Source organism: Callorhinchus milii, unplaced genomic scaffold, assembly GCF_018977255.1.
Source record: "Callorhinchus milii isolate IMCB2004 unplaced genomic scaffold, IMCB_Cmil_1.0 Scaffold11, whole genome shotgun sequence".
In the NCBI taxonomy this organism is placed as follows: Eukaryota; Metazoa; Chordata; class Chondrichthyes; order Chimaeriformes; family Callorhinchidae; genus Callorhinchus; species Callorhinchus milii.
The window spans coordinates 1,655,662-1,666,748 of NW_024704752.1; the positions used below are offsets into that span (position 1 = coordinate 1,655,662).

Below are 11,087 nucleotides of genomic sequence, written 5' to 3' on the forward strand. Positions count from 1 at the left end.
GGTGGTAAATTCTCCTTATTGGTGCAGCTGTCACTTGTGTCCTGACCCCACCGTGGAGATTCTAGCTGCATTCCAAAATCTCTGAATGTTTTGGAAGCCAACAGTGCTTGGCTGTCTTTTAACACTAAACATTTGAAATGATAGCTAGTTATGTGTTCCATATGCCTTGTCATGTGGGAATCCACATCTGCTGAGGCGAGGGCTGCAGCCAGCCTTGTTTTGGCAGGTGAGCAGGTTTTAGACTGAAGCCATATTGCCGTGACTTGTATACATTACATTGGCCCGGACCTGGTCTGGAACAACCAGAGCTGTCAATCCTGAATGCTCCTCTTTGTGTTGCCACCAAACGACTGACTTCATCCCTGCCCTAACTGGCCCTTAAATATTTAAGGTTTGGACAAAACGCCACTGTTGTATGATTTTGTAGACTCCTGTAATCTTTCTCTCCTACCCACCCCCAATAAAGCACAAGTGTTCTCTTAACTGGGCAGGTGTGATGGGGGAAAGAAGTTGAAGTCTCAGGTAATGTGGTACCCAATAATTGTACTGCTGCTATGAACTCCATGGACTCCTGAAAGCTGCTCTTGGACACCTCGCGTACACCTTGCTTCACTACCTTGTGAAATAATTTGACAGTTATTGATTCGCTTGCCGTCAGCATCAGCCATTGAATTCAGCCTTCTTCAGGGTATGTCTCCAAGGATGCCATCAGAATCAAAGACAATTCTTGAACAGCAGTGACACAAACTCACTACCATCACTCCAACGTATTTCAATAATACAGGAATTTGACATGGTAGATGCAGAAAGCACCTATTTCCTGTGGTAGGGGAAATCCAGATTAGAGCTAGGCCATTTAGGAGTGAAATTAGGAGGCATTTTTTCATCTAAAGGGTAGTGGAAATCTGGAACTCTCTTCCCCCAAATGGCTGTGGATGCTGGATCCATTCATGTTTTCAAAACTGAGGTGGATAGATATTTGTCAGGTCAGGGTATCAAGGGATACAGGGCAAGGGCGGGTAATTAAAGTTCAGGTGCAGATCAACCATAATCTTACAGAATGGTGGACCAGGCTTGAGGGGCTGAATGGCCTCCTCCTGTTTCTTTACGGTACAGCAGTAAAGCTCAGCATTGCTGGATTACATGGGCTGGCAAGGGCTGAGTAATTTGGCATACTTTACAGAGTTTACGTTCCAACTTCACTATGGAAGTAACATTCTTACCCAATTGGTTTTTTTTGGCCAAGTAAAGTTTTGCTGCTCACTCAAGCAACAGCTACTTTATTGTTCACTCTGTTACTTGAACGATGTGATGTAAAAGCATTACGAGGTGTATCAGATAGGACTTCCTGTGTGCAGAAAGTACTCGTTGCCAATAGTAGTGATGGTTAATCAGTGTTGTAGAATCGTAACCTTTTATAGCAGAAGGTCAAGGGCAGTCAGCTATATAAAAGCTGGCCTTCACTCGCATTTTGGATTTGCACTACACCCAGCAAACTCATGGAGTCCTGTAGTGTGTTGGTTAAGATCAAGCAAGAGGACCCGGGTACGATTCCCGGGTAGGGTGAAATCTTAGGCAAGTTTGCTTACTCCACGGGCCTCTGTTTACTTGGCAGTAAGTGGGAACCTGGTTCTTAGTCGATTGGCGGATCGCTTTCCTGCGAGCATGGAAACCAGCCATTCGGGCGATCAAGTGTGCACTGGTGATTGTGTCCATGTGTGGTCCACCTCATCTAACCCCCATTCTCCTTACTGGCTCTCTGCACTTACCACCTTTCAAACTCCTATCCAGTTCTCTTTTAAAAGACTTTATAGATTCTGTCTTAACAGCAGAATTGAGATGTAAGAGGTTTCAAACATATCCTATCAAAGATTTCGGACTCCAGGAATGTGCAGGAAAGACTCGGCACACCATCCAGCTAGTCTCCAAAACTGACACTCGGCTTTCGATGTTTCAAGTTTTTGGAAAAGCTTTTCATTTTTAGATGCATTCAGTTTAGTTTTTATTAGATTTTTTAATTCACATTGTATACTATACAAGTATACTGTACATTAAAGCTCCTGGACAGTAACCCATTTATTTTTGTTTGGACAGTCGGGTATCTGACACATGCAGAAACCCATAACCTTACTTAAGAATATCCCAACCAAACTGAGAATTCAATTCAGGACCCCCAAAGGAAGGTTTCCTGAATTGTGGATCCCGAGGATTTAGAATAAGATTAACACAAGCTGGCCTAGTGTTAGAAAACAGAGGCTATCAACCATATGCACAGAGGATCTGTATTGTATTAGGAAATAATTGAACACACAGCTTATTGTTCAATCCCACACTTATACAAATGTCTAAATGTTGTTCTCGAATAAAATACTTAAATTTATGAATTGGTTTTGAACAGTGAGCCATTTTCCATTGATGGAAACTGCTGCTTTGCTGTAGATTGTTCTCTCTCCCTCCCCCATGTCCCCCCCCCCCACCCCCCCAAAAAAAAACAATCCACAGCTCCTGCAGTTGGGTGGAAGTAAGTTTTATGGCCATAGAATATATAGGATTATCCATGGCCCCAACTGTAGAGAAAAAGTTGCTTCATTATTCGCACAACTTCCTTCCACGTGGCATGGGATTAAGGCCACCCATTGGGACACTTATCTGCGCTTTGAGAAATCTTCCTCGGGGTCCCTCGGATAAATTTCACATAAAGACAATATTGCATGTGTTAGGAGCCAGAACAATCAGTGCTTCTGGGCTAGAGAACACAACAGAAGCTTAACCACTAAAGTCAGGGCCACTGTAAAATTAATTGGGGATGGGAGGAGGGAAAAGGTGTGTGGGAGGGAAGAGAACATCTTGTTTAAAATACCCCGCTTTAACATCTGTTCAAAGTGGCTTAATTGAAAAATGATTGGTTATAAAAATGTTTTTTTTAACTATGAAATGTAGAGTTTGAGGTTTGCCACTAGGTAGGAGCAGCCCGGTGTGCCCCAAAACCCCTGAGCTCTACACAGCACAGCACCCACTGGGATATGTCATTATTCTTCCATTAATGCTTCTCTCTCTTTCCTCCGCTCCCGACTCTTAGCGCTGGCTTCTAATGCGCCTGTGCTCTCTCTCTTCCAGGTGCGTATTCCGACCCCGCTCAATACCAGTGGGGTGCAGGTCATCTGTATGAAGGGAAAAGCCAAGTACAAGGCCAGTGAAAACGCCATTGTGTGGAAGTAAGTGGCCTTTGTGAAGCCAAACCGAGTCTCTTCCCTCTCACAGGCCATGTGCAGGATGATTCAGGGAGGGGGTGTTGAAAGAAAGGTGCTAACAGTACAGTATAGTTAAGTTGTATGGGACATGTGAGCAATCTGCATCTGCGATCAACCTTCCACGCCAGAGCAACCAAGATGTTTTCATTTTTCCTCGACCGAGGATTCCCAACGATGGTACCAGCCAAGGCCCTTGACCGTGTCCGCCCTATTTCCCGCACCTCTGCCATAGATCTATCTATCTGCTAGGGACCCTACAGGCCTCTGGCCTTAATATTGATTTCAACCACTTCAAACTATAACAGCACCCCTCCCCCTCTTTATGTTACCAGAAGAGTTATCTTCTGTTATCGTTACAGTCATCACCCCAGACACTCTGCCTCTCTGTGGTGTGTTGCCTGTTCTGTACTATTAACACCTCTTCTCCCTAGTTTTGTTTCAAACCCCTCCCCTTTTGTTTTACGCCGCTATCACTCTAACCCATCAACTAACACATTCTCTCCTTTGTCTTTTTTGTCTTCCTTGTCCTGCCTCCCCCTCTCCACTTGTCCTTAAAGACCTCTCCGTCCCAACATGCCCCAGTTCTGACGAAGGGTTGTGGACCTGAAACGTTGACTCACTTTCCTTTCTCCATAGATGTTGCCTGACCTGCTGAGTGTTCCCAGCTCTCTCTGTTTTTGACCCAGTGTTTAATGTTCTAGTGTCAATTAAATTTTTTAAATGCGACTTTGAAATCTCACTATTTGGGCTGCCCGGATGGGTGGGGAGGTTGCTGGTCGCTAATGAACTTTTATCCTCTCCCCTCTGTAGAATTAAGCGAATGGCGGGAATGAAGGAGTCTCAGATTAGTGCGGAGATCGAGCTTTTACCTACTAATGATAAAAAGAAATGGGCTCGTCCGCCCATCTCTATGAACTTTGAGGTGAGTGGAGTCTTGTGGTGTGTGTGTGTGCGTGCGCGCTGCCAGCACAAACCCAAATACAGGATCCCTCGCAGCTTGTTCAGCAACAACAACTTGCATTTATATCATGCTCCTCACGCAGGCTAGCGTCCCAGAGCGCTTGAATGTAATGGTAGGCTTAGAATGGCAGAATTTTACAGTACAGAAGGAGACCATTCACTCTTTATATCTGTGCCGGCTTTCTTAAAACACTCAATTTAATCCCACTCTCCTGCCCTTACTTACCCTGTTTCATTTTATTTTTCAAATATGTGTCCAGTTCCCTTTTTACCAGCTATTATGGTATTTGCTTCATACGTTGTTTTTTATATTAAAAAAAAAGTAACTTCCCCTAATAATAATTTGGTCAATTGCAGTAAGTTACCTTGCAGTAAATAGGAACGAATGCAGTTGTTAGTTGATTGGAGGATCGCTTTTCGGGGGTAATAATGCCTTCAAATAAATAGTAAGTTAGTCACTTCAATCCACGACTTGTTTGTGGGACACTGCTGTGAGCAAATGGCTGCTGCGTATCGCCCACAAAATGTACAGTCAATCCACTTTACAGTATATTCTATGAAGTGCTGTGAGACGTCTTAAAGATGTAATAGGGCACTATATCAAATGCAAGGATTATTATTAATCTTTGATGTTCTTGGTGATTATTTTGAATTGATTCTGTAAGTTTGCTTTGGCTCTTATCCTAGCCTGAAGACAATAGTCCTCATCTGCTGGTCAAAAGACAGGTTTGCAGACACAACCAGGTCAAGCAAAGTCAAAAGTGTTCAGGACTACTGTCTGTCTGTCGATCTCCAATTCTATTAATCTAAACCAGACAGGTCCAAGCATCATTGTGTTATTAAAACGCTAGCAATGTGACCTTAACCATTAAAATTGTGTGTTTCGCCCACAAATATACAGTTTTGCCCACAAATATACAGTCAATTCACTTTACAGCATATTCTGTGAAGCGCTTTGAGATGTCTAGAAGAGGTGAAAAGCGCTATATCAAATGCAAGGGTTATTATTAAACGCCATTGGCCTGGCTTCAGAATACCAGTCTGTCTCACTTGACTGATGTCCATATTACCAGAGGTGTGCTGTAATTGGCACTAAATTATAAACTGTACTCAGGCGAGAGCAGCATGGGGTGTGTTTGTACTTTCCTGGCCTTCAGTTCTCCCTGGGTAACATGCTTCCTTTGTTCAGCCTTCAAGTGTCTAGGCTGTCATCCTGGGAGGGAGGAGAGGGCGAGAGAGGGAAAGCGCCAGGTTGGAGTTGGCAGTGTGCAACCCCTTATTAAGTGTATGTTTTGTACACTTAAATTTCCAGCCACAGTAACAAGTTTACATGGTTTGCAAACTTAACAGTTGTTTTGAATTCTGGGGTCAGCGGGCTTCGTCTTGATGGTCATCATCTTGTTTCAAGGTCTGCTTTTCCCCGCAAGGTTCTCTGTGGAAAGCAACAGAGCGTGTGCGTTGTCTGGTTCATCATCTCCAGACTCGACTCGTGTCAGGCAGCGGTGTTTGTCCTTAAAATCGAATCAAATCTGCTGCTCATCCTGACTTGAAAGGCGCTGTACAAATGTAATGTTGTTGTCGTTGCTCGTCAGGTGGAAACGCCATGCACTAATATCTGTTAAGCTTCCTATTTATAGGTCATCGCTCGGACTTGGTCTTTTTGCTACCAAAAACTGGGGGTAAATCACTCAGCAAAAAAGATCTGGGTGGAGGGGTGGGTTTGGGGAGAGAAAAGGTCCTTTTGTTCTCTGGTTGATGTACACGTCTAAACTGGCTCCGAGGTGACATGTTGGAATGTCAGAATCAAGCCAGCCCTCTGTGTCTGTCTCGGTAGTCCGATTACTGAGCCAGGCGGGTCCACAGTATTCCAGGGCACTGCTGATGACAACACAACCCAACCTGGCTCATCAGCAGGACCTGGAAGGGCAGACCAGTCGATAGGGGCAGGGACTTCTCCCACTCAGTTACTGTTAACCCTGCAAGCCAAAGCCCTAAAGGGTGGGGTGGTCCTAGCTGGACAAACAGTGGACTCTCTCCTTTGTTCTCGGACCTGGGATCCGTTACTGTGAAGCGCTCTGAGAGGCCGACCGGTGTAGAGGGCGCTATATAAATCCAAGTTATTCTTGTTCTCGCTGATCTAGAAAATTTCTGTTGTTTGCATAGTTACTCAATAACCTACATCAACTCACTGAACTCTTGCAGGTCCCATTTGCTCCGTCCGGACTGAAGGTGCGTTATCTGAAGGTCTTTGAGCCCAAGCTGAACTACAGCGACCATGATGTGATAAAATGGGTCAGGTACATTGGCCGGAGCGGGATTTACGAGACCAGGTGCTGAGACCGCCCAGCTGGCCCTGTGATACCCATCGAAACACATCAGACTCGCTCTCCGTTGTTGGCAAACTACACCTTGCACTTCATGTTGCCAGAAGCCGGTGGCAGCTGTGCCCATCAGACTGCTGCACATACCAGCAGAGGGGAGCTGGGCAACACAAGATCCTGTTCTTTTGCCCTCCTTTTCAGTTGGTTTTATTGTACTCCCTTTAGATGATGCCCTATGTTCAAAAGCAGCTCCTATTATATGTCTACATTACATTCAGCTGATCTCCAATGTATTTTCCGACTATGTACACGTATTGTAGTCCCATAGAAGATAGAATGTAACTGGACTTGCCCGCTAGAGATTGAACTAATGTATACCGATAGCAATGTTGTCATGAGTGTTCTGTGCAATCAGAGGCCTGATAAGGCGCTCGGGTCCTTCCTCTGAGCTGTGGTTCAGTTTGCTACAGTGGATTTTTTTGTGACCAAAAGAAATTACTCGTCAGTGTTTTTTTTAAGAAAAAAAAGAGGAAAAAGAATATATAAATGTGCTTTTTGTGGTGTGTGTGTGTGCAGATAGCCGGTCACTGGCTGGCCTTTGTTTTTTAAACAAGCCGTCATATTAAACGGCAGAGGGGGAGGGGGGGGTCACTGGGTGGATAATTGATAGACGCCCACACAGACTTCATAAATATCTTAAGTACTTGTGAGGGGAGGGGAAGGAGGAAACTGTTGGTGGCAGGGATTGGTGATGTGAGGATACAGATCTGTGAGGGTGGTGGGTTGCGTGGGGCGGGCCTTACTTTATTCCCTTCTCCCCATACCTAAGAGCAAGCAATGCGTGTTCCTCGCTAAACCCCACCCCCACCACTGCGGTGGGTCAGAGCCATCATCAGGAGAAGGAAATAACCAAACTACGAGCCAGGCTAGCACAACTGTTGTCGAGGATGGATTTTGCTCAAGATCTCGTGACCGAGTGATGCATTTTAAGGCCTTTTTAATTCCATGTTAAGGTTTGGTGGATCTGGTTTCCCTAGATGTGCACATAACTCTTAAGGCATGAAAGTGGAGTGTTTCTGCGTGCCCCCGCAGGCCTGTGTTCTGTGAGTCTGTGATCATGGCAATAGGGCAGTCAGTGACCGGTTCCTGCACCAGTTTAGAGAAGATAAAAGGCTTTCTGAAGGATGAACCTGGTGGGTAGGGAGGGAGGAGCAGGAGTTGGGAAGAGATTCTGACCTGTAAATCCTTTGCTTGATAGTGTAATCTCTTTGGTAACTTTGTGATCGTCCAGTTAATCCTAATAAACCATTAAGAACCTGTGGAGACTGAACGCTTTTTTTGAAGCGCGGAAGGAAGCCCCTGTGGCTGGGCAGACCATAACGAGCGGCTTCCCACGCCTCTCAACGGGGAGGGACATTGGAACGGCAATTGGGAGAAGGGGGGGGGAGAAAACTAATCAAATAAAGTTACCAATTGCCTCTTGGCTCTCAACATTGAATTGGTTAGATCTATATGCAACCCTAGTGACAACACTGCAAATAACTTGTCCACCCCCAACTAAGAACATAACAACAAATTACATTTGTATAGCGCCTTTCACGTCGGGAGGTGAAAAGACCGATGTCCATCCAGCTTGCCTTCCACCATCTTGGCAGTTGCATGACATCTCGTGTCCCAAACTATACTGTAAGTACAGTTCTGAGAAGCTGCTGAAATGTCTCACACAGGACAGGGCAAGTCATCCAAACATTGGTTGATCCCTCTACTGGTAATAGCAGGCAGCCAAAGGCTGGCATTGGGTTTCTCAGAGAGAAGTTTGGGTTGGCTTCCTGTCACTGGTGGCTGTGAATCATGCTACAGGTGGAGGGGAGGAGGTGTGTCTCGGGTGATGTATATAGTGAAAGCGGTGGAGCAGGCCACACTGAGTGTCTTTCAAGATTTTCGGAGCAAAAGGATTCAACTCCCAAGACTTGGGCGGCAACAATGGGATTATTTTAAGCCTGAAAAGTTCTCTTTGTAATTCAGTGCAGTATAACCAGTGACCTTTGCTTCAGGTAAGTGACGTGAACAGGTGGCTTGTTATAGAAATATATAAGTTTATATTATAAATAATAAATGAAGTTCTGTAGTGGTTAGAGCACTCGCTTCGCAAGCAGGAGGATCTGGGTTCGATTCCCAGGGCAGGCGATACGTTGGGCAAGTTTCCTTACTCCACATGCCGAGCAGTAAATAGGATCCCAATTGTTAGTCGATTCGTGGATTGCTTTTCAAATTGGCATTTGAGCAGCGTCTCGCAACCGTGTGTAGTTTCTGGAACTAGGCTCTGGAACTCTATCCCCCAGTGCCTTCGCCGCTTCCTCCCTTTCCTCCTTCAAGGCCGGTCTCAAGACCTTTCTCTTTGACTGTGCCTTCAGCTCCCCTCTCAACTCTCTATCCCCTCCTCGCCCCCTCCCTTCCCTCCCCTTACCCTGACCATTTCCCCCCTTCTCGCTCCCTCCCTTCCCTCCCCCTGACCATTTCCCCCCTCCTCGCTCCCTCCCTTCCCTCCCCTCCCCCTGACCATTTCCCCCCTCCTCGCTCCTTCCCTCCCCTCACCCTGACCATTTCCCCCCTCCTCGCTCCCTCCCTTCCCTCCCCTCCCCCTGACCATTTCTCCCCCCCCCCCCTCCCCCCCCCCCCCTCCCCCCCCCCCCCCTCCTCGCTCCTTCCCTCCCCTCACCCTGACCATTTCCCCCCTGCTCGGGTCCTGACCCAATTGTCCAGCGCTTTGGGACATCCTCCCGACGTGAAAGGCGCTCTATAAATGGAATCTTGTTGTTGTTGTAGTTTGGGACACGAGATCTCAAGGGTGGTAATCCCTTAAAAAAAAATTGCTGACTCAATCTGTGCGTGATTGGCTGCAGCATTTCACCCACAAAAATATACAGTCAATTCACTTTCCAGTGAAGCGCTTTGAGATGTCTCAACAATGTGATAAGGCACTATATCAAATGCAAGAATTATTACTAAACTGGTCTTGTATGCACCCGTTTCAAGTGGACATTACGAAATGCTGGAGTTGCTGGGGGGAAAAAAGAAGGGAGTTTCTAATGATATTTTGGCCGCCGATCGCATTGGTGAATTGGTCGCTTGCTTAATAATAATAACAATCCTTGCATTTGATATAATAATAATAATAATAATAATCCTTGCATTTAGCGCCTTACCACATCTTCAAGACGTCTCAAATCGCTTCACAGAGTATACTGTAAAGTGAATTGACTGTATATTTTGTGGGCGAAACGCAGCAGCCAATTGCGTACAACAGCGTCCCACAAACAGTCGTGGATCGAAGTGACTTCTTTTTTTTGAAGGAATTATTACCCCCGGAAAAACGATCCACCAATCGACCTACTTACTGCGAGGTAAACAGGCGTGTGAAGTAAGGAAACTTGCCTAAGGTTTCGCCCTTCCCGGGAATTGAACCCAGTTCTCTCGCTTGCGAGGCGAGCACTCTAACCGTTGAGCTACAGGACTCCATGACTAATGACTATTTGTGAAAAATTAAGTGTAAAATGATTTGTGCACAAAATCAGTCTGCAGTTTGACCCCGAAAGTGTGCTGAGAGTTTTATATGCGAGAAAATGCGAGAAGAAAAGCCTTTTCATGGATGCATAAACAGAACAGAGAAATGAATACATATAATCCGTGACAACAGTTAAAATTTACATTACTGCGGGTGGCGATTGAGACTGCAACAAAACAATTGATCGAAAGGAGCTTTTTTAGCTCCCGAGATCATGGTATCTAATATTCCTCACAATCAATTTAATTTTTATTATTTTATTTAAAACAAAATGTGACAGTTGAGATTTAATGTGGATTAGTTTGTACTGAGTTTCTGCAATTATAATGATAATAAATCTTGTATTTGATACAGCGCCTCATCATGTCAGGAAGACGGCTCGTGACTGTGCGTTTTATAGGCAAATGTAAGAGCCAATTTGGGGAGAAGGGAGGAAGTGAGATTATTAATAAAGGTGATTTATGATGCTGATAATTTCTGCGACGTTTACAAAAAAAATTGGTCACTCCAATTTTGTGGACACTGCTGTGCTGAGCGCAATTGGCTGCCGCACTTTGCCCACAAAATATACAATCAATTCACTTCACAGTGTATTCTGTGAAGCGCTTTGATTTGTTTCGAAGACGTGATAAGGCGCTGTATCAAAAATGCAAAGATTATTATTATTAAGGTTGAATGGGTAAATTCGGCTTACAATGCTCGCAGATAAGTGTGTCTTATTATCTGGCATGTAGACAGTAAATATAGTTCTGCCCCTCTCTCACACACACACACACACACACACACAGAGGCAGGACATTGTCAGAAATTGAGGACCACTTTCCACTTATCTGACCAAACTTACACCATTTAATACAGTGTAAGTGGGCAAAAATGGTTGATTTTCACCTGATCAGGCTGAGAGTAGACCTGAGAGGCACATGTGAAATTAACGAATATAATAATAATAATAATCCTCACATTTGATATAGCATTTTCACCTTTTCTAGA

The 11,087-nt window shown here is 45.0% G+C and overlaps 1 protein-coding gene across 3 annotated transcripts in view; it reads left to right on the plus strand.

The window, feature by feature from the left end:
- The window catches only part of ap2m1 (adaptor related protein complex 2 subunit mu 1), a 29,974-nt gene extending 22,123 nt beyond the window's left edge, over positions 1-7,851 (plus strand). For 2 of the 3 annotated variants that reach the window (XM_007907759.2, XM_007907758.2), the window contains 3 exons: positions 3,118-3,215; positions 4,062-4,173; positions 6,414-7,851. In XM_007907759.2, the coding sequence (XP_007905950.1) occupies positions 3,118-3,215; positions 4,062-4,173; positions 6,414-6,548 (345 nt within the window). In that variant the 3' untranslated portion in view covers positions 6,549-7,851. 3 annotated transcript variants of the gene reach the window in all.
- Positions 7,852-11,087: the final 3,236 nt, after the last annotated feature.